The sequence below is a fragment of the Muscardinus avellanarius genome (assembly GCF_963383645.1).
Source record: "Muscardinus avellanarius genome assembly, chromosome: 2".
Taxonomy (NCBI): Eukaryota; Metazoa; Chordata; class Mammalia; order Rodentia; family Gliridae; genus Muscardinus; species Muscardinus avellanarius.
Window position 1 is genome coordinate 135469876 of NC_137787.1, and position 25232 is coordinate 135495107.

At 34.0% G+C, this 25232-nt stretch overlaps 1 protein-coding gene across 6 annotated transcripts in view; it reads right to left on the bottom strand.

The window, feature by feature from the left end:
- TRPC4 (transient receptor potential cation channel subfamily C member 4) overlaps window positions 1-25232 on the bottom strand; it is a gene marked incomplete at both ends in the record, with an annotated part of 155934 nt that overhangs the window by 16374 nt on the left and 114328 nt on the right. For all 6 annotated transcript variants that reach the window (XM_080719988.1, XM_080719987.1, XM_080719986.1 and 3 more), the window contains 3 exons: window positions 2224-2419; window positions 10207-10520; window positions 21699-21838. In XM_080719988.1, coding sequence (XP_080576114.1) covers window positions 2224-2419; window positions 10207-10520; window positions 21699-21838 — 650 coding nt within the window. The remainder of the gene's footprint in view (window positions 1-2223; window positions 2420-10206; window positions 10521-21698; window positions 21839-25232) is intronic.

The following is a 25232-nucleotide window of genomic DNA, read 5'->3' on the forward strand; positions in this document are numbered from 1 at the left end:
GATGAATAGCTCTAAAGGTGATAACTAAGCCCACTTTCCCCACTCACCTCCTAACTCTGATACAACATGTACAACTCAGCTCTTAAGCTTCTTCTCTCCTAGGACACCTATCTTGGCTCCCGTCAATCTTCAACTGTCTCTTATTTTCCACCCAAAGTCCTCTCTTCTGCACTTTTAAATTTCTCTTCTTAATATTAAATTTATTTGTTGATATTTTGTCTTCTCTATTACTTTTTTATCTTGAGGGCAGGGACTTTTTATTTTTTTATTTAACTAACTAATTAATTTTTTTGTGGGCCTGGGAATGGAACCCAGGGGCATTTGACCTCCGAGCTACATCCTCTGCCCTATTTTTTATTCTTTATTTTGAGACAGGGTCTCACTAAGTTGGCCTCACTAAGTAGCTCAGGCTGTTAGCGAACCGCGATCCTCCAGTCTCAGCCTCCCGAATGCTGGGATTACAAGCATGCACCACCACACCTGGCTCGGGCAGAGTCTTTTTAAATTCTCTTTATCTCTTAAGTCAAACATATATAAAGCACATAATTATGTGATTAATAAAAAAAAGTTCCAGAGCGGGAAGAAGACTTTAGTTATGGGCTGCCTCTGCCTTATCACTCTTGAATTGTCTCTCTTTTTTTTTTTTCCTGCTTTACCTATGGTTCTGAGTTAGTGGTAGCAGAACAAAAAGAGAAGCCCTCAGACTCAATTCTGCTCTTCTGGAACAGGTAAGAATCACATGCTTGACCCATCTCAGGTTCTCAGTGTCTCTTCTCCTGACAACCAAATTATGGCATTTGGGCTAAATAAAAATAAATACTCAAATATGATTTTCATCTCTGTAATAAAATTACCTAGAAAAGCATGCTCTACAAGGAAGCAATAAGAAAATGTCATGTTACTTTCAAAATATGTACTCTTCCAGGTAAAACTGGGACATTGAATGTTTTGGAAAGATCCAAATTGTTTGTAGTTTCTCTGTATCTAGCCTGATAACTAGAGACATTGAAATGTTTTGTTGTTGTCTTTCTGGAAAATCGAATCCACGTTTTGAAAATATATTGACTAGAGGAAAACGGAACTTCTGAAACAAACATATGGGTACTATAACATTTTCAAATTGTAAGACACTTAAATGAAGCTCTATCCATTCACAAATTCAGGTATTCACGTCCAAATCCTAGGACTTAGGTATAGCCAGAGGAATTATTATGCACTGTGCATGCTTTAGTCTATGAACAAATAAATAAATATAATGCATTCTCATTTTAATTCAGTTTTTCATCAGTGACAGGTGTCTTACAAGAAAAACTTTTTTTTCACATCAGGTTAAGTAAAATTCCAACTGCTGCTTGACAAAAAATATCATAGTAATACTTCAGAGCTTTACCATAGATCCACTGATATAGTTATGCATAAAATAGAAAGTTTATAATTATTCTTATAAAATGTTATTCCTCTGAGATGTAAATATAAAAATCTTCAGAAATATATTTTATTTCATTATGAGTTTGTCTTGTTTCTAGAGCTATTCATAATAGATATAGATAGCTGGTATTTGTATTTACTCACTGGTTCAAATGGATAAGTGCTTTGTCCTTATTTGTTGCGGTACTTCTAATTCCTAGATCAGTACCTGACAACAGAGTGTGCAATGAAAGAACATTTGCTAAATTGATGAATAAATTAACTAAGTTGTTTGGATTTCAAAGTTTCAAATATAAATACACATTGTATATTTCAAGATTACTTGTAGATTGCTTTTTCTAAGTTTTAAGAAAATGAAAATCTTTTGGCTTCTCCCCTTACCAAACTCCTCTCTGGGCTTTCTTTGTATCATGTCAAGCTGGTTTGAGTTTACATATATCTAGATGGCAGATTAAATGGACAGAGATAATGCAAACCCCATGGCATGGCATAGAGATGAACTGCCTGTTATTAAGTCATAGCTCACCCACTGCTTGCCATAGCCAATGATTGCCTGGAAAGATAGATTTAATCTATTTGCACAGTAATGTGTAATATGATAAAACTAGGCTAATATATATTCATATGTGGTATAATTCTGTTCAAAATTTTAAAAATAAGTATTTACCATATAATTCTGATCCGTTTCATTAGTAACCAACTATAGATTTTATTTCCTATAGAAAAAAAAGGAGTATAGCTAGGAACAACACATCTTAGTAGAAACAGTGAATTAAAAAAAGTTAGTCAACTTACAGCAATAAGTTGGTAAGAATTATTCATCATAGCTATTAACATGTTGAGTAGGACAACCAGAGAGATGACATTGTAGGTCCCAAACATGGTGGCCCCAACAAACTCAGTGAATTCATGCTGTGCTTTCACATTGGTCACATATAAATTGATGAGCCCAAATATTGACCAAAACAAGGACTGGAGTGTCTCAAATAACCTGGAATGAAGATATAATGACACCAAATATATTGAACCACTATATGATAAGAAAAAGCAATAGAACTTGGTACTGTATACATTTAATTAATTTGAAGTACATATCAATAATAAAATAATTCTCTAAGACAATTGTAATATTAAATTTGCTAAAAAATTTAAAGGCAGTTGTTTGAAACAAAGTAGCACTGGTTTTGTACTTAATTTTCCCGGAGTGTTGAAATAACATTTAGTTTTCTAGGAAAATAGAGTACAAAAAGAACCTGGATCCTGTTCTTTGATTGACTACTGTGAACTGTTTTTGCTTTTACAATGGTTGGGGTGGGAATTAAAACAATGATAATATTGTGTGATATATAGAAATTATATAGAATTCACATTTTAATAATTATAAGTGGAGTTTTATGAAATAAAATCCTCATTACTTATGTATTGTCTATGGTTTATCTTGTGCTAGCCAAAACGGTGAAGTAGGTAGTTGCATCAAAGAAGATAGGGCTCACAAAGGCATAAAATATTTACTATCTTATCCTTTTTATAGAAAATTTGTTGGCCCATGTCCTAGATAACTCAAGGATTCTTACAAAATGATATATCCTAAAACTTAGGCTTTGAAAAAAGTCAGTTCTTCTATCTGATTGTGCTTTTGGTTTGTAGGAGGATTAAAACCAGTATCATCATTATAGATTTCCACATTTATATTTTAAATTGTACATAGTACATCCTAGAAGATGGAAGAGTCTCAAAATGCTTGGATACCATTTTTTTTTGGTATTTCAAGTCATACTCTGGTGATTTTATTCAAAGTAAAGTTTTCTTTAACCTGCTTTGAAAAATAGAATAATTTAGGAGTATCTGAATCCAAATGAAGAATTTTTGTAATGGGACTATTATAATACTATAATATAAAGTTCTTATACTCTTTGAAAATGGTTAAAATATGACAACATTTAAAATACATTGTAGCCTGGTATGGTGGCACACACTTGTAATCCCAGTACTTGGGAGGCTGAGACAGGAGAATCGCACAGGTTCGAAGCCAGCCTCAACTAAGTAGTGAGGCTCTCACCAACTTAGTGAGGATCTGTTTCCAAATAATATAAAACAGGCCTGAGAGTGTTGCCCAGAGGTAGAAAGCCTCTGGATTCCATCCTCATTAGCACAAAAAAATGGCATTGTAAAAACAAAAACAATAATGACTTATCATACCTGGCATAATGACTAAGGAGAAAAGATTTTAATTTGTAGGGAGATTAGCATTAGATGGAAATTATTTTGTGAGGCCGAGTCAATCATGTTTTCTGGTAATAAGCAGCCCCAGTGAAAGAGTTCCATGTATATACACTTATGTGAGTGTTAGGACCTCATTGGATTAGGTCAGCCTAGGTCAAGAGTACCAAGGAAGGGCAGTTCCTATGAGGCCAGTAGACTATGGACTGGACTAAGGTGTAAATGATCAGATTTTCTAAGAAAGCTTTCCTTAGAAATTCCAAAATACTGAGGTAGTTTCCTAAAGGATCTGAGACGACAGAGTTTATGGTGTAGAAACAGGATTATTGGAATTGAGGGATGCCAAAGGTTGAGACTGTACAAACTAAGGGGCAGAGAATGGAGAATGGATGAAACAAGTAATAATAAGTGAATGCAAAGGGAAATACACACGGAGTAGATGGATCACATTGATGCTGAGGCACCGAGGACCAAAAGGCTATAATTCTGTGCATGAGTCTTATGACCAAATGCTTCCTACTTGAAATAAGCCATAAATTTCTGGCTCATATAACTAAGAAAAATCTAACTAAGTATATCTGAATTGATATTTAAGAGTTATTTTTCCAAAACACAATGCTTTGTAAACAAACAAATAATTCCATATTTGTAATTGAATAATTAATTCTAGGAGATTAAAACTAGTTTTTATTTATTTTTCTAGAGCTATTAAGTCATATAATAGATTACTGTGCCAGAGTAAGGATGCTAATATGATTCATGGAGTCAGAATAAGGGATGTTGTACAACATGTGAGGAGATAATAGAATTTCCTTAAAGGACAACTCAGATGTCAGATTCCAGTAAGATGAAGGAGAAGTAACCTATTCACTGACCCTCAGGCCACTAAAACTTACTCTTTGGAAATTTCTCAGGAAAAAGTAAACTTGGCTTGAGGTCATGTGTTCTTTATTTTTAGTAAGGTCCAGGCATCCTTTGTACTTAATGTGAAATAATTGTGTCCTTTCTTTCTAAAATGTGTATATTCTCACTGTGAAGATACAAAGATGATTAAACTGGTTCTTTCCTAGGTAAAGATTAACTTATAAAAAGCTACAAGTTAAATGGCAGAACTCATATAGTATATTATATAAAATATTGACACAGAAATCCCATAACAGTTGCTTTTCCAAGAGTTCTAGTAAAAATAATGATGCAGAAAAATGAGTTCTTATCGTTGAATAGTACTTATTTATTCTGTTTGAATAAAAGCTCCTAGTTTTTAGGGAACATTAATAAACTCTGGCAAATATTTATTGACATTTTAAATTAGAATTTTAAAAGGGTAGCTGGGCATGGTGGTGCACGCTTGGAATCCCTGTGCTTGGAATCCCTGCGCTTGGGAGGCAGAGACAGAGGATCCCGCAGGTTCAAAGCCAGCATGGCTGGCTTAAGAGACCTTGTTTCCCAAATTAAAAAAGTATAAAAATAGGTCTGGGAGTGTAGCCCGGAGGTAGAAGGGTTTCCAGGAACCTCAGTACCACCAAAAAAAAAAGAATTTTAAAAAGGTAAATTCTAAATAAAATAACGTTGTGTGATTCACTGTGGATTTTATTATTATTTTAGTGGAATAATAGTATCCTTCAGTGGTGAGAGTTATGGAATAGTTTCACCTAAATAAAATATATTTACTTCTCATATGAATTAAGACCTTGGTATTAATGTATTTCTAAATTATTCATTCTTCTATTAGATAGATTCTTTAAAAAATCAATATAGATTAACATTTCAAAGTCATTAATTCCAGAAATATTTTAATCATTAGTGATTCTCAGATCTACTGAGACCTACATTGCCCATAAATTTAAGAAGTTGAATCACATTTCAGAATGCCTTTATGTGACTAATATTTTCCTTGCTCTGTGGGGCAAAAGGACCACAAATTCCCTAGATAATGCCATGACTTCATTAAGTGACAACATAAAATCTAGGTTGAAGACTAAATTGAAGGGTTTTTTATGGGCTGTTTCTGCTTTTCTAAAGATAAAACCTTATCTGTTGCCTTTGAACTATATCAAATGCTACTTTTTAAAATTCCTTAAGTTAAATAGTTTTAAAGATCTAGTACAACTATAGAAATTGAACAAGAGGTAATATATTGCATAATTGAGGTTTTTCTCTGTCCCATGACACTGATATGATGATAAGCAAACATCATTTAATACAAGAGCCATCTGAATCGTTTATCCTTATATTAAACCAAAAATGTAATACGAAAACAAGTAGGACCCGAATTGTCCAGTGGTATTTTTTAGTGACATTTGGTTCTTCTCATGTTAATGAGAAAACAACCTGGGATCATGACAGGAGTGGGAAGATATATCCATTTAGTGGTAGAGCATGCACAGAAGCCATGGAAGATACAGATTAGCATCTGTGCTTACTGGGAGCTCTCAGCCAGAGGGGATTAAGAAAGGCACCCTGCAAAAGGCATATCTGAATAGAATTTGGAAAAAAAGAAGTAAAATTTAGCACTATGAGAGGACAGTATAAGGGCATTTCTGTGATGATAGAAGAAAATAATGTGTTAGGGAATTTGTAACCTATTGGGCAATGTTGAAGCTTAAAGTGGTTTTGGGGAATTGAGCAGGAGAAGCCTAGGAAAGGAGGTGAGGGACCAAGCGCTGAAGGAACCTGTATGTCAGGTTAAGAGAGATGGCTGGATATGATTAACAAATGGAAAACTGTTTTAGATGGGGGTCCTCTGATTCCTATTTTGAAAGATCATTCATGAACCAAGATGGGAGATGTGAACAAAAGCAGAACTTAAGGGGGGATCTGGACCTGGGAAGGGATGAATGATAGTGCCAAGATAATAAAGAACAGAATGATTATTTAATGGCTGATGACACATTAAAAAGATGGGAGAATGAACAGTCTAGTAAAAGGTGCAAGCTTTTGATGTCAGTATCTGGGGGAGTTGTAATAATGCTGACAAGGTAAGAGAATAGGAGAGGAGGAAGAACACCTTTGAGAGAGGCTTGCGAGTTTTCTCTGATTGGAGCTGGACATACTAGACAATGTAGGAGAGGTAAATCTGTGCTGGGCACATGGATATTAAAATTTTCTCTTAGACACATGGGGACAAATTCATAAGCATAGATGAGTTTCCACAGTGATATCCTTAGGAGGGGCAGAGGTTAGTGAGCTAAGGGAGACCACAATTTGAAAACAATAATTGGAATACAGTGAGAAAGTGAGAAAGGTTTGAGAAGCAAGAGGGAAAGTGGAAAAATGCTAATATAGAAGTTAAATGAAGACAAAATTTTTTTAAATGGAAGGTATGAATAGAGAAAAATTAAGGAGGCTCATTGAGATTGATGTAAGAAGATAAATTCCATCAGTAGTGGTGATAAGAAGACCTAGATATTTTCTAGAGTAGTTTTAAAGGTATGATGGAAGCAGAAGTTAGGCTGCAATTGAATAATGAATGAATGAAAGATAAGTAAATTAAGATAGCCTTTTAGGGTTGTATGCATGATAGGGGGAGAGAGAAGTGGCAGCTAATGAGAAACAAAGTGTTTAAAATCTCAGCATGTTTATATCCTGATTGGAAGGGATAAGGACCTGGGAAATAAGTGATAGATAATGAGCTACTACTAATAATAATGAGAAGAAGCTACTATTTTTGATGATATTATATGACATGGACACTGTGTTAGGTACTTTAAATAAATCATGCTTTGTAAATTATAAATAAAATATCCTTAAATCTATGACCAAAACCAAATTATAGAAAATGAATGCCAACAAAAAAAAACAAAGTAAGATGCAGAAGCTTTAACAACATCACTGTCTACACTTTCTCAATAATTGACATTTGTTTTGCTGAAACAGAGTCATAAAGGACAGAGAACTTAAGCCTCATGTTTTCTGTTTAATAATGCTAGAAATATATGTAATATATGTCATATAATATATAATTATATATTTTATTTTAATATAATATATGATAGTATATGTTTATATATTATATAAGTTTTATATTATCAATATTACATATATTTATATATAATTTCTAGTATTAATAAAATATAAAAACTATATATAGTTTTACTTTGTACATACCTTTAAGCAAAATAAAAATTATTGCTTACAGAATTATATTTCATTGTCTTTAAAAATAATTTAGATAAAACACGTGATTTATTTGGGTTGAATACTGCAATTATCTGTTGCTTTTCATGATAATGGGAGAAACCAATGTTATAGATAAAATAATATATAATATAAAAATACAACACATTTAATTTTGCACTATAGTTAACATTAGATATTTTACATCAAGCTTGTCTAGCCATACTGTTCTTGGACTGGTGATAGTTTGCAATTTGTTACTAGGTACCAAGAGACCAATGATAGGAGCAAGGGATTCCTGGGACTTCAAGGGTATAGTAATCAGGATGGTGTTAATGTAACCTTACTACTTGCAGAGGAATCAGATAGGTGAGAAAGAATGGATCTTGCAAATAGATATTTTTAATTTTTTTAAATTGAAGTAAAGAAAACATAGTAGGTAGCCCACTTATAGGAGTTGTGTGGAAGTTCTTTCTGGAAGAAATCATGGAATTGAAAAGATGTGGCAATGGGTGTATATGGGGTGGCTTGGCAAGTAGTTGGCATCGGAGTATGCAGTACAAAGTAACAGAGTTGTAAAGATGAAACAGGCAAAGGGTCCTCCATCCAAAATCCAGGAGGCCAGCCCACTGAAGAATAATACCCAGGAAGGTTGTCAGAAGCATTGGCTCATTTGTGAACAAAGAGGCTGGTGGAATCCAGCCTTCTTAAATACACTAGTTGCCTTCGGCAAGTTAGCAAGTCAGGGACCACAAAGAAAGGAGAAAAGATAAGCTCAGACCTCAAACCAGATGCCATACATTGTCATAAGGAGCAAAGGATGTTACTGCAAGAGGTTTCATTGCATCTTCCTTCCCAGAGTGAGAAAAGAGCGGAAGAGGATGAGGACCAGACTGTGTCCGCTGGTTGAGGAGAAAATTGCACTTAAGAACAGAAGGACAAGAGGGCTGGGGGCACAGAATGAAATGCCAAGGGGAAGCTGGATGATTTTGTTCTTTATGACTACTGGTTTGCATCAAATCTACTTCTGAAAGGAGCTGAAGTAGCTAGGGTTTATATTAAAATTTTATGTGCAAATAAGCAGATGTTGGTTAATTAAAATGGAGTTTTAAATATCAGGATCAAATATAAAACAGATGTGGGATTACACTACCAAGAGCATTTTAGCTAGAAGTGATTTAGTTTATGTGAAATCACTGACTTCCTTCCAACTGAGCAATTACCATCCGATCTTACAGTGTTTTTGATTCTGTAATGGCCCACAAATAAGGTCTGACTTCTACAGTCACCTTCAAAATGACTGTGTATTCATGTGATTACTGTGTACAGGTGAAACATTTAACTTATTATTTTTTTTTTTGGCACTGGAGATTGAACCCTTGGTGTTGTACCTTCAAACTATAATCCTAGCCCTGTTTACTTCTTACTTTTGAAACAGGGTCTTGCTAAGTTGCTGAGGATGGCCTCAAACTTGTGATACTGGGATTACACCCATACACAACCACACCCAGCAACACCTAGCTTCTTAATCTGCTAATAATACTCTGTTTATCACAATGAGAAGGAAATAGGCGCAGATGGGCAAAGGAGTATTTTGTAAGAGCTGCAGAGAATCAAACACTGTGTTCACAAGCCTATGCTGTCAGTAACCTGATTGTGAGAACTGCCAGACATTGACGCTGGATATTGGCAATTGCTCATTCTGGTGTAAAGGCACAGAGAATTTTGCATGTAAAATAACAATGGTTAGGTTATTTTGGGCTTCCATTTTGTATTATTTTTAGATGACTAAATTTTTGTGTGGGGAACTAGAAAATGAAAGAGACGTGGAGGAACTTCAGTGCCTGGTAAATGCATGAGAAAACATTTAAAGCAGTTTGGATTTTAAATATAATTTGATTCATATATGTTCTGTTTTCAATGTATTTGTAATCTGTCAGCAGTACCTTGGTTTCTTTTTTTTCTTTTATTTATTTATTTATTTATTTATTTACTTATTTATTTATTGGTACTGGGGTTCCTGGAAACCCTTCTACCTTCGGGCTACACTCCCAGACCTATTTATATACTATTTTTTAATGTGGAAGCAGGGTCTCTAAAGCCAGTGCGGCTGGCCTCGAACCTGTGCGATCCTCTGTCTCTGCCTCCCAAGCACGGGGATTACTATTGTGCGCCACCACGCCCGCCTTTTTTTTTTTTTAATAGATGACGTCATGAAAAGGAAAGATGATTTGCTACATCTTAAAATAAATGTACCAGGTATATTCTTTTAATTCAGAAGCATTCATTTCTATTTAAAGACATGTTAATTCTGTTTTCTGCATCATGCATAATTTTAATTCCCCATTTCCTTTGCTATCATTTGTTATATTTTCAAAGACATGATGTAGTGCACCCTAAATTCTGCTCAGTGTTTCCAACAGAAATATCCATCCGACTTACGTTGAAAATGCGTTATTCTGCTTTTCACATCGTATACCTTTGCAGCTTAAACCCTTCGTTTCTTCGTAATAGAAGTACAACTGATTTAGGCCATTTGCAAATGCTAGCAACACAAGGCAGTATATGAACAGAAACTTCAAAATGTCCAGAAGCATTCTTCCCAGAGATATTTGTAGAGGTCCCAGGTGAGAATTTGCAGTAAACAGTGAAATCAGACGCAAGGAACTGAAGATGTTTGCAATAGCAAATAAAGCTTCAGCCACCAGAGTGGGATGCCACATGTCCCATGATTCTCGTGGGTTAAGAGCACTGTACTGGAGAAAACAGAGAAACAAAGGGAACTTGAAACAAACAGGTGCTTATCAGGTATGTCAAGTTCAAACCGGGGATGCTCTTTTCCAATCAGATCCAGAATAAGTGCTTAGTGTCTGGAAGCTGATGTCCTTTATTATGCTGACAGCAATACCAGTCTACACATATTAAAATTTCATTAATTCATAATTTATGTATTTTAATCAAAGTCATCTGTTTTTGTCCTTTGTGGTCATTATCAATATGTTAATTACATCTGTCTTTGAATTTTCGCATGGAACCTTTTAAGAAAAGAAAAAAAATGTTCTATGGAGAAAAATCTGATTACTTGGAAAAACAGAAATATCAAGGCAGCAAAGAAAACTACATTAAAATAATAAAAATTTGAACAAAATAATCAATGACCTTACTTATAATATTTACACACTTGCCAATTCTAGAAGTATATAAGTAAAAATACCAATTACACGTGGAACATCTCACAACTTTTAACATAATGTGCTGTGTACATATTTTTTCCCATCTAGTATTCATAGACCAGTGATACAGATAGGCACATCTTGATTATAATAAAAATGGTCTAAGAAAAACACACAATTGCATCTGACCCAGTCATAAAAAGAAGAAAATTATGTAATGTGTAGGAAAATGAATTCTAAGTGAGATCAGTCAAAGAAAGTTAAAAGTTGTGTTTTCTCTCATATGTGAAAGCTAGAGAGAAAACAGTACACAAAAGACTTCAGAAAAATGGGGAAAGATATCAATAGAATAGTGGGAGGGGAATGGGGGAAGCTAATGGGGCAGGGGAAAAGGAGGACTGAGGAAGTAAGGAGTTCAAATAATGGATGTTCATTTATGAAGCGATCACTACCATTCTCACTAACATGTATGAAGAGGGAAGACAGAGAGCGTGGTGGGACGCAGAAGGATATACAACAAGTGATGTATGTTTGTATGGATGGATGGATCACTTTGAATCTCATTATGATGTATAATACAGTGCACCAGTAAACGTATAAAAATGCTCTAAAATCTTAACACAGTTGCAGGAATAGAGAAGAGGAAATGATTAATATTGTCTAGGCTTATAGGCTAGGAATGGATAGAATGTATATGTTTTCAAAGTTCTTCCAATCTAAAAAAGATTCTGTGCCTTGCTCTGGATTTCCCATTAATTCTAAAAAGCCAGATGTAGAACAAACGGGTGCTTATCAGGTATGTCAAGTTCAAACCGGGGGTGCTCTTTTCCAAACAGATCATGGTGTTCCAAACATGGTGTCAGAACATAGAGCCCTTCTTAGTGAGTAATCCCAACTGAGACTCGAAAAAAGGAAATCTTAGCAAATCATGATTTTGCTCAGCATAATTATCCAAGATGGATTCGGAGTCTAGTATTTTCTAGTATTTTCTGGTACTTATTGAGAAACAATGCCACCTGGATATGTTCATGTTATGCATAGTCAAGGCTTTCTGAGCAAAATATTGCTGGTATCTGGGTTAAATGATGTTTGGATGGCAAACAACCCTTGAAAGTTAAAGATAGACACCCCTTGAGAGACTTAGAAACATTTCCCCAAAAAGCAATCTGCTTACATCCTGAGGGTTAATAAGTCTAGGGATTTCACCTCCCCAAGGAGAATTTATTTACTTAAGAAAGTGAAGATCTTTCTCTTTTTTTCTCCAGGGAAAAGATAGGCAGCTAGCTCGGCTATATCACATGGATTCTGAGCTTCATAATTTTCTATTTCCTCTCCTGTTGTACAAAACCCCTGTATGTACAGGGTACATCTGGCTCTCATCATAATCCCCAATGGGGGGTTGGGTGCAGAAAAAGAATGCAAATATTGCAATGTGAGTAAATAATTTGTCTGTTCTCTGATTCAGAATCCTCATTTCCTGTCAGGGATAAATATGGATATAATATTAAGTAATTACCTCTTCATATCACTTATTAGAATTTGCTTTTAAATTGTCTCTTGTAATTAATGTATATATTTTCTTAAGCTTTTAAATATAGTCTGTGTTTTATCAAACAATTAAAAAAATTATAAACCATGAATGGTTTTTTAATTTGCAGATAATAATTGTAATTTTTAGTTATGAAATGCATTTATCCATTCCTATTATTGGGAATTAAAATTAACTTGAAATTTTAAACTATTCTTTTTTCCAATTATCTAATAAATTATTTATAAAATTTACATCCATTCTTCACATTTGTATCTTCAACTCTGTGTTGTGATTTTTCAGTATCCTTTGCAGGTTCCTGGATCTCATTTTCCCTCAACTGTTGTTGAGTTCTCTTTTTGAAGACTCTCTTTTTATTCTGCCAACTCTCCTTGGCTGTTTTACATAATTTCAGCATTTTTTTTTCTCTTTTAGACAGGGCCTTGCTATTTTTCCCAGGCTGGTCCTGAACTCAGGTGATTATTTCATCTGAACCTTTCCAGTAGCTGGAATTACAGATGTTTGCCACCATGCCCAGCTTCTTAATGCCAGCTCTCAGTGATGGCTTCCAACTCCACCTCTCCAGCCCAGACTTCTCACCTTATAGTCATTTTTCATATTAGAATGTCTTGTTTACTTTTCCTGCTTGGAAATGTTACTGGCATCTCTAGTTCACACACTGGAAATGGAACTCATCACCTTTTCATCTTGAAACCCTTCCTCAATTTGTGGCTGCTGATCTTAGTGAATGGCATCAAATTACCCAACTCAGAATTAACTGCTCGTTCTCAAGTCTGCCCTTCCCAAATTCAATATATAAACCCAAACCATATATATGTATATTCTTCTCTTCATTATACCCTCACTGTTTTCAAATAGTTCTTTTTCCGTTCTTAGTTATTATTCTGATAGCTTTCTAACTGTTCTTCCTGCCCTGAACTTTATCTATTCAATCATCCATTTTCTCCAATCTGACCTAAAAAGGAGATAATAAGATTGTATCATATAGTGTATAGTATTCTTCAATGACTGTATTGTCCTTAGGGATGACATTTCGCCTTCCCAACATGTTACAGGACACCTCAAATCCATGTTAGGATTTCCTTTTAAAACTGACTTACCACTTGTTCTCCATGAAGTCCCTAACACCCCAGGTCAAACCTTTAGTACTAGTGACTCCTCAAATTAACCAGACATCATTACCAAAATGCCTTCTCATGAATTCTGGGATCTTTGTCTAGAATGAATTTAAATTCTAATTATTTTGATTATACTTACAGTGCTTATTCCATGTCAAGCAAAATCTTTAGTATTTATAGCGACAGTACAGGAAGACACGTGACACAGGTTTAGAATACAGTGCAAAAGACAGACATTAATCAACTAATGTCAGTCAGTCTTTCCCTTAAGAAGTCCTCTCTCACCAAAGATGATTGGACACTAGGGTCCTCACGACCAGACATCGTGGCCCCATGATGTAGAATAACCCTGAGAGAGAAATTGAGAAATATTCTAAACTCCTCTAGCCATTCTACAGCTGTTAAAAATTATTTTCCTCTTTTTTTAACTTTTTTTTTTGGCTACCCCTAACTTAACGTGGTTTTGCTCCAAGCCTTCCTTTCCTTTTTTATTAATTTTTTTTTTTGGCTGTATTGGGGATCAAACCCAGGGGCATTCTACCTTCGAGCTACAACCCAACCCTATTATTTTTAATTCTTTATCTTTCAACAGGGTGTCACAAAGTTATAGAGGGCCTCACTACGTAGCTGAGGATGGCCATGAACCTGTGTGATCCTCCTGTCTCAGCCTCCCAAGTACTGGGATTACAAAAGTGTGCCACCATGCCCAGCTCCAAGCTTTCCTTTCTAAACAGATTATCTTGTAAAATAACTGGCAACCCATGGTGACACTTCCTATTATTTTATTACACTTCTCTGTTAGGCCTCTATAATAGGATGTGTAGCCTTGGGTTACTAGTTAATTTTTCTTAAAGAAACTTTTTCTAATGTATTTTATGTGCTGGAGATCTAGTAGAGTTCTCTCTTTATGTTAGAAGCTCCAAAAGCACTCTAGGGAGAAGAATCGTGGACATATTCAAAAGTATGGTGCTTAGAATGGATGAGTCATTTGTAGGAGTAGCTTGAAAGAGCTAGAGCACAGAGGTTTTAGGAATAGTAGATGGACCTGAGAGGAAGTTGGAGCTAAATCCTGAAGCCCCAGATAGAAGTATTAAAAAAAATGGACTGAATCATAATATTGGATTGTAAATTCCTTGAATATAAGAAAATATATTAGTTCACCTTAATATTCTCTCTAATTTCTGATGCATACTTATGAAAACCTGGTAGTCAATCAAAATAAGTAAAATATAAGTGGATATAATTTAAAAGTATTTCTTGCTGTACTTTGGAACTGGAATATCCATTAAAGGCCTATGCATTAAAGTCTTTGTCTATCGGTTAGGACTATTGGGAGGTGGTGGTACTTTAGGAAAGGATGTAGTAGGAATTTTTAGGTCATTGGAGTACATGCTTTCAAAGGGGATGCTGGTCTCTATTTGCTTTCATTCCCAGCCATGAGGTAAACAGTTTGCTCCACATGCATTCAAGGCCATGGTATATTACAACATGAACAACCAACCATGGACTACAACATCTAAATATGTGAGCCAAAATAAACCTTTTTTCTTTATAAGTATATTAGATTATTCTTGGTATTTATTATAGTACTAGAAAGCTGATTAATACATTTTCCATATAAGAATAAATTAAAATGTTAGTTTTAATGTGTGTTTTTCAAGGTGAACACTTTTCCCTTTCTATAGATAATTAAGTAGTAAAAATAATAGAAAGGTAAAGGACTATCTTCATTAGTAGACAATTCTAGATTTAAGTAAGATTAAACAATTCTTATTTAAATAGGATTCAAATCATTATAGCTCTCTGCCATGGAATTGAAGAATATCTTAGAAAATATACCATGAAAAGTAGACTATGGTTACATTATACATGAGATGGAAACAATATTTATCCTTTCCTTGCTGATAATAGGAAGAATGAATAAGCTATATACTTAGAACTATTGAGAGGAATAATTCTATTAAGAAGACAAAATGGTTGGGCGTGGTGGCACACGCTTATAATCCCTGTGCTTGGGAGGCAGAGACAGGAGGATCACGCAGGTTCGAAGCCAGCCGCGCTGGCTTAAGAGACCCTATTTCCAAATAAAAAATATAAAAAAATAGGTCTGGGAGTGTAGCCCGGAGGTAGAAGGGCTTCCAGGAACCCCAGTACCACCAAAAAAAAAAAAAAAGACAAAAATGACTTAAATGTTTTTACTCATAATTTTGATTTTTACATATTTATATTTCTTAATAAAGAAGTATAAAAATTTAATTGCTTTTGCTGAATGACTGAAGATACAAATAAGAGAGATATTTTACATATGAAAGTAAGTGGTATAATGTTTAGAAATGAGTCCTAATAAAATGAAGGAACATCTAAAATTGTGCCCCTAGGCATCAACAAGTTTTTTATTAACTAGCACTTTTTATACAGTGAGAAAAGAAAATAATTGACAAGCTTTTCTCTGGAGGATCAGGAGCATATTGAAAAAAAATCGTAGTCAATGAACTACAAAATGCTAAGGAGTCAGAATAGTCAAGGAAGCACCATAAATCCTTTCTTCTAATGAGAAGGGTATTGAAGCAGATATAGTGATATACAGTGTTGCTCCTTTATATTATATCATGCTGTTGCACTGGATACACATATAAAAATTAAAAGCAACTACTGAATTTTTTTAATAGATTCTTTTTTCTGCACTGAATTTTTAAATTTGATCTTTACAAACATTCCAAGGGGCTTTATTATTATCACTGTTTTACAGAAAAAAAATTGAGTCACAGATTAAGTAACTTGCTCCAAATAAAATTAGTAGCAAGTGGTATAAATCATAATCACATAAAGAACTGATTAAGATTCCAAATTCAACTATGGCCTTGGCTAGAACGATTGTAGAAAGAATGTACTATAGCTTGGTTCTTTAGAGTCCCCTAAAGGCCTGAGTTAAAGGTATGGCCCCCAGCCTGTGCTGGTATTGGAAGGTAATGGAATAGTTAGTATGTAGGGTCCAGTGGGAGAACTGAGGTCAGTGGAGTGTGTCCTGAAAGAGGAGCATGGGACCCCCATCTCTTCTTTTCTCTCTTTCACTTTTCAGGCCTGAAGTGAGTGGTTTTGGTTTTGCTCTTCCTTGTGCTTCAGCATTAACATAACACCTAACCACAAGCTCAAAGCGATTGGTCCTATTTCATTACCCAACACCCTAAACACACACACACACACACACACACACACACACACACACACACACACACACACAAGTTAATAACTTGCAAAAGGATGAATGCCATGTCCTGATTTGCACCCATTTCCAAAATTGCCATGTTGTTGCCACTCCTACCCACCCCCCATGCAGATGGTATTTTGAGAAGATCCTTCTGGAGGTAATTGGGTTTTAGATAAGGTCATGAGGTTGGAGCCCTTCTGATAAAATTAGTGTCCTTATATTAAGAGACATCAAAGAATTTGCATGTTCTTTCTTTCTTCCCCTCCTCTCCCTGTCCCTGACCATCTCAGGATAGAGCGAGAAGGTGACTGTCTTTAAACAAGGAAGAGATCCCTCATCATAGCCACCCCTGCTGGAACTTTTACCGCAGGCTTCTGACTTTCAGAACTATGAAAAATCAATTCCTGTTGTTCTAGCCAACCAGTCTTTGGCATTTTTTAAATGACATCATGAGCAGACTAATTAATGAACCAATTAAAGGAGGGTGACACTATGCTACACCTATTCTAAAAGGTTCTTCATAAGAACACGACAGTTACAAATATGTCTCTTTCTGTAGGATAACATAGTTTTATTGGTTTGGTTACATGACTTGGCCAAAAAGACCCACAATTGGATTTTTTCCCCCTGTTTTGCCACCCTTTGATGTCAGGAAGATGAAGCAGTACAATCCTCGCAGAAGTCTTTGCTATCATACTTTGATAAATGTCTGAAACAAGAGAGCAATGTTAAGCTGGGACGATGTGCTACCTAATCAGGCTATTCATTATCGTTAGAACCACTTTATATTTGGATATTACCGGCTCATTATTATTCATAGGTAAAATTAAAATTCTATAGCAGAATGTAAAAAGTCCCTCCCACTCTTTTTCTGTCCCCATTTCCAGGATTGTTCCTTATTTCAAACTCTGCTTTTTCTACTTTGACTTCTGCACACTGTGTCTTTTCTCTGACAATTGCTCCTCCATGTTAATTAGCATGATAGATGGGCACTGGCTCTGTCCTCTGAATGTTTCTGTTCCATTCAGTCTGTTACATTCTATTTCCATTACATCGATCACTCTTATTACGGTCAAGTTTAGTTCCTTCCTTGATGCTACCATAGCCTGTTCTCGACCTTAACATGTGGTAAGATCCTGACTTACACACATTTGTTTTTCATCCACCTGATTGCGAGCTATGTAAAGATGAGGCCTACATCTTAGGAGACCCCACATTCTTAGAACCAGTTAAAATCTAGTTTTTCAGTGTGCTCAAATAAAAGCTTATTGATTGAATTAGCTACTTAGCTATATAACAGCTATTTGCCTTAATTTTACTAGAATTTCAGGTTAGAAAGAATGAGTCAACAAGTCAGCATAACATCATAGATCCTGATGGTTTATGGAATTTTGATTATTATCAATACTTACAGATAATGCGATTAAATAACATTAAATAACTTGACCCAAGTCACATAGATTGGACATGATAAAGGCAAGTATGAATCTAAAGCTCTAATTCTTTTTAAGATACAATAAAAAAAATGAAGAAACATAGTAAGGATATTAAAAAGGCAGGTCCAGCAGACTCACAGTGTATGAGGAAGGAGGAAAAGGCAGAAGTAAAAGAAAAAGAAGAGAAGGGACAATAATGCTTACTCCATAACAGGCACTTATCAACTCATTTACTTACACCAACATCATGAGGTAGAAATTATTATTTATTCCTTATTTTTAGATGAGATAAAGATAGGTGAAGAAACAAATCCAAAGTTGGAAAACTAGCAAGTGATGGAGGAAAGAAATGAGATCATGTGACTGAATGAATGTCATCAGATATACCCATAACTCAAGCTGACACAGAAGACTAAATGCAGTGCTCAGAAAGTTTTCTAACTTATATTTAAAGTCACAGCTGAACTTGTATGGCTGATTTAAAAACAAACGATGTATTTCCTGAGGAACTGACGTTCCTTGATTCATCTGTAGTAATCGTTGTGCTCTATGCTACAAACTTTCCTCTTCCTCCTTTATCACGTGGCCGAGTGGGATTGATTCTGAACAAAGAGCTTTTCTGTTGTATAAAAAAATGTTTTGATAGTAAAATATATATTTGTATGTGTAGAGTTTACAATATTTTAAGGAAATTAAAATCCCATAGCTGGGCATGCCTGTAATTTGGGAGGCTGAGACTGGTTTAGCAAGGCTCTAAGAAACATCGCAAATAAAATAAAAAGAAAAGAAAACAGGGCTGGAAGTATATCTTGGAGGTACAGTACCCCTGAGTTCAATTTCCATCACAACACTACACACACACACACACACACACACACACACACACACACACACAGAAAAAGAAGAATAAAAACCCTCATATCTAAAAGTCTTGAGACAATAAAGTCAAGTACCTATTAGTCTATTTTAGTGTATCCACCTATATACCAGAGTTCTTAGATGTAAAAATTCAAACATTATATGTAATCATCATACAAATATTTTATATCTTAGTTCAAATATTCTCTATAAGAAATGTACATTTTGTACTCAACCATACACCTCTGTCAGATAATCAATAAAATCATAAAACCATACAACAGAATGGGCTTCAAAGTGTCTTCCTTAAACACAAAAACTCAACAACAAAAACCAAACAGTCTCAATTATAAAAATTGGTATATGATATGAATAGACATTTATCAAAAGAAGAAATATGAATGGCCGAAAGCACATGAAAAAACATATTCTATATTATGAACTATCAGATAAATGCAAATAAAAATCAATATAAGTTGTCATTTTATCCTAGTACAATGGCTGTTATGAAAAAAGCAAAAAATAAAAAATTCTAGTGAGGATTCAGACAAAAGGCAACTCTCGTGCATTGCTCGTGGAAAATGTTAGCCAATATTACCCTATGGAGAACAGTATGGTGGTTCTTCAAAAACTACAAATATTCTACCATATGATCCATCTAACCCACATCTGGTTATATATCCAAAGCAAATGAAATAAACATGTCAAAGAAATACCTACACTCATGTTTACTACAACACTATTAATAGCCAGGATATGGAATTAATTAAGGTGCTCATTGATGGATGAATGTGTAAACAAAATGCAGTATAGATACACAATTAAATACTATTCAGCCATAAAAATGAACAGTCTCTTCATTTTCAGCAACACAGATGGAACTTGAAGATATTTGTTATGTGAAATAAGCCAGACACAGAAGGGTAAATACTAACAAACTGGGGGGGGGCATCTCTTGGGATTTTGTTAGAAATGCAAATTTGGGTCTTGCTCTAATACTCCTAATTTAAAATCACCTTCTGGTGATTCTTATGTACCTGGACACTTGAAAAAAACAGCTATTATGATATAATTCCATAATCTTATGACACTATGGGGACAAAAATAAAAATATCCACATAATATTTAATATTAGTTTTAATAGGAAGTCCAATATAATTTATATATATATATATATATATATATATATGTATGTATGTATAATTACAGATAAAAGAAGATTCAATAACTATGTACTTAAAAACAGACAATCTGAGCCAGGTGTGGTGGCACATGCTTGTAAACCCAGCACTTAGGAGGCTGAGAGGCTGAGATAGGAGGATCGTGCAGGTTCGAAGCCAGCCTCAGCTACTTAGTGAGGCTCTCAGCAACTCAGTGAGACATTGTTTTCAAATAAAGTATAAAATAGGTCTGAGATTATCGCCCGGAAGTAGAAAAGCCCCTGGGTTCCATCCCCAGCACCACACACACAAAAATCAGACAATCTTCTATCTGTATGTACAATCTCTTTGAGATAAGAAATTACCTTTTGCCATTTTAATAAATTCTTCAAGGTTATTAGCATCAGTGCATATAGGTAAAACTACCAAATTATGTTTTTATTCTTTAAATAATATACTGTTCATAAAAATAGAAAATACATTTCCTTAATTTTTTGGTGAGAATTGACAATATTTTAAGTGAACAAATTCTACAAACTATGGCTTTTCCAACTTTCAGCAGTATTGACCTTATCTAATCTGCATATTACACAAAGATTTAGACCATTATTTGAAGAATTAGACTAGAATAAGATTCACTCGCATGTTAGCATTTTTATTTCATATCATTAAATTGAATGCATTATTCATGAAATAACCAATTAGATAATTTTTGTTTTTTTTCATCAATTCAGTTAACATTTTGAAACAAAATGTTTAAAAGAAAAAAAGTGAAAGAAAGAGCAGAAAAGGGGAGAAGATAGATAATACTTTGGTTTGAAAATTTTTCTCAAAGTAAAAAAATAATCCTAATTGATATTGCAGAACAAAAATGTTTTATGTAAATTTTGTGGTTCAGAATAAGACTGATGTACAAAACTTGAGGAAGAAATGGGTGTGTGTGATTTCAAGCACTGTCATTTTGAATTTGATGAAGAGAAAAATTATATCCTGCTCTAATTATATAAAATGATATTAGTCTGAACTGTAATAATTTCAATACTTTCAAAGAGAAATATTTGATCCATCTATGAAATTTTATCTATTATAACTGATAATAATAGATTTTGGTTGACAATATTTGATCAGTGTTTGAGGTAGAACTTTAGAAGTAGAAAGGATTATAAATAGAGCCGCTACTGTGAATTATTTGGGGCAATTTTTATTTAGATGCAAAGAAATGAGATGATAACATCTAGGTGTTTTTTTAAAAAAACTTGTTTTGTGATAATAGATTATGAATTTTGTATTTATTTTGTCTTCCTCATTACAATTGTGAGCTGGTGAATATCACATAAAAGGTTGACAACTTTATAAAAATATTAAGAGCAATCAGATGTATATCATTAATTATCAGGACTTATGCTTTACCAATAACATAAATAATAATTACCTTAACAAATGCAACAATCTTCAAAGAGATTGTTGCTAAGTATAAGGAGTTCATCACAAAATCCATTAGGTTCCACCAATCATGGATGTAATCTTGAAGTCCACCATCCCACATTTGTTTTATTTCTCCCCATATAAAACCTGCAATTATAGAAAGATTTATTGTAAGTAATATTTTCAATCAAATCACTAAAGAAAGTAATTATGGATTTCAAAGCTGCAAAAGACCATGTAGTTACTTTAGACATAGCATCTATTTTTAAAGGCAATAACAATTATTTTTCTTTTAATTAACGTATTAAAAGACTTTCAGGACACTAAGCTAATTCTAGATGATGCTGTTAGATCAACCTCACTTTCTTTTATCGATTTCATAAATTCATAAAATGTAAAAATTTTAATTAAACTGTAATTTGCTTACAACTATATTTTTTCTCATAAAAAGTCATAACCATTTCTTATAAGAAATTTCTTAAGATATATTTTTCTCCCAAGTAAAAATGACTAAAAAATTCATAAAAACAGTATGTCTATCACTGGTTTTAGACAATTAATCAAGGCATCCTGTTGTTTTTTTAACCAAATGACAGCCTCAGAGATCTGATTTTAGTCTTGGAGTAAAGAAAGTTACAACATACATTATTATTTATTAAGATAAGTGGTATTTAGAAATAGATTCAAAGCTATGTCCATAGAATATATAAACTACTTTCATTTATCATGGCTATATTTTAATGAGAAATATTTCATTTAAAAATTCTAGGAAGCCGGACTTGGTGACACATGCTTGTAATCCCAGCATTTGGGAGGCTGAGACTAGAGGATGGCGGTTTGTGGACAGCCTCAGCTACTTCCTGAGGCCTTCTGAAACTGATACAATGTTTCAAAATAAAGAATAAAATATAGTGCAGGGGGTGTAGGCCAGAGTTCGAATCCCCCTGGGTTCCATCCCCAGACCCACACACACAAAAAAATTCTAGGAAGCTTTTCTAAGATATCAATGGTTTATTTTCTTTCTAAAGTCTTATTGAAATATATAGCATAGAGACAGGCCAGTAGTGCAGGGCTGCAATCCCAATACTTGATAAGAAGAGAAAGGAGGCTCAGAGGCCAGCTTCAGCAACTTAGCCAGGCCCTGTTTCCCTATAAACAAGAATGGGGGTGTAGCTAAGAGGTAGAATATATCTGAGTTCTATCTCAAGTACAAAATATATATATTACATATATGTTACTACAAATATAATATTAGTTTATATCTGAATAATGACAGAAACATCAAATATCTCAAATCAGAAAATATTCAAAGAGAAATATGACACTATAAATACATTTATAGAGAAAATCATGAGACTCTTTTAAGAATAATAATGTGGGATATAAAATGTCTACCACTGAATTTTGATAACTGCTGAGGATTTATAAAAGTGGGGAAAGTATTGTTCCTAACCTAAAAGAAAGAAAATAATGTTAACTATAAAAACCATAACTTTTAATGTGTGCATATAAAAGATAAGAAATCAAGGGGCCTAAACGTCAAAGAAAAGCATATTCCTACAAAAAGAACAATGTTGTGTACTTTTAGCTGACAGAGTACAGGGACAAATGACACTGGCATAATACAAGAAAAAAAAAAACCCAAAGAATTCAACGACACTTTTAAAATTAATTATGTGTATGAGTTAGTATGGAAGAATAGCGCCCTGGGAGGCAAGGGCCAAGAGGATCCCTATCCAGCTGCATGTGCTTCTCCACGGGCCCCACCTACTGCCAAAGAAAAAGATTTAACGCCAGCCTGGAAGACTGAGCGAAAAGCAGGAAGCCCTACCCAAACTCTTCTTTCTTCAGGAGCAAAACATGTAAGCCCCAAAGTAGAAGCAAAACTACCTGGGCTTCAGGTTTAAACCAATACAATCAGACATTTCCTACCACTGGAATAGGGCAGGAAACTCCATACTGTAAATGACCTTAGTAGTCCAACTTCCATGAAAAGCAGGATAGGGATCATTGAGAAATCTCCATCCCAAGTGCCCAGACAGGGAACTATCCAAGTCTGTCTCTGAATCAGAATAAAAAGGGTTCTTCTTCTCCCTATCCTCCTACACACACACACATCCAGCTAATAAATACCAAAAGTATGATACTAAACGGAAACTTAGATTTATAAAAAGAAATTAAATTATATCTTGAGAAATGATCAAATGAAAATAAATATAAGGGATATTTTTCTTATTTTAAATATATTTAGCAGATAAATGACCATCTAAAACAAGACATGCATATAATGCCAGTACTTTGGGGGCTGAGACAAGAGGATTGCAGGTTCAAGGCCTGCCTCAGCAATTTAGTAAGTCACTGTTTCAAAAAAATAAATAAAATGAAAAGGGCTGGGGGTAGAACCCAGAGGTAGAATGCCCCTGTGTTTATTCACCAGCACCAACAAATAAATAAATACATACATAAATAAGTAAATAAAAATTAATTTAAAAAGCAAAATAGTAGTAATGAATTGTTTTATGGTATATATAAAAGTAAAATTCATGATATTAGCACAGAAGAAAAAGATAAATTAGAAGCATAATATCAAGGATCTTATACTACACATAAAACAGAGTAATGTGTTTTGAAGTTAAAATGTGATAAATTGAGATTTTATGTTGTACATACTAGGACACCCTCTTAAAATATTTTTAAATTTATAGAAAAGAAACCTTAAAACCAATGAAAAAAAATCTAGTTTTTTGAAATAGCCAATAAAATTGATAAAAGTCTAGGCAGTTTGATAAAAAGAAAGAAAATGTAAATACCCAATACCATAAATGTAGAAAGGTACATTAAGACAGAGAAGAAAGCTCACCGAGTCCCATGTACATGTATGTCCCTATCACACTGAACTACATAATGATGTGAGATTACAACATACCAATCAAAGTATATAAAAAAGATAAGACAGATGAGATAAGGGTAAGAAGTGCCAGCATGAAAATTTGATGCTCTTGAATTCTACAATTTAAATGAAGCCAACATTTTCAAATCTCACTCAAAAGAGCATAAATATCTTGAATGGTCTTATACTTATTTAAAAAACAAATTCTCAATTAATAACCTTCTAAAAAAGAAAAATCCAGGAAGGAGAACTATTAATACTAATTAAACTCTTAGAAAAATACAACAGGAAGGAATATTTGAGACAATGATTACTCTGATAAAAATACAAAAATATCAGTAGTCAAAGATAACTACACAAATACCCTTATGTATTACTAATATTGCAGAAAATATTAGTAATTTAAACATAGTAACATATAAATTAATATAAATGATGTAAAATGACTTTTATGTGTCAAATGACATGCTGAGAACACTAGATAAGGACTTGTAGAAGACTGAAACTAAACACTTATCTCTCAGAAGTCAACTCAAATGGATCACACACCTAAAATAAGAGTTGAAATTTGGAAAATACTAGAAGAAAACATAGGGGAAAAGATGTTGGTGTAGGCAGTGATTTCCTCCAACTGCTCAAAAAATAATAGCA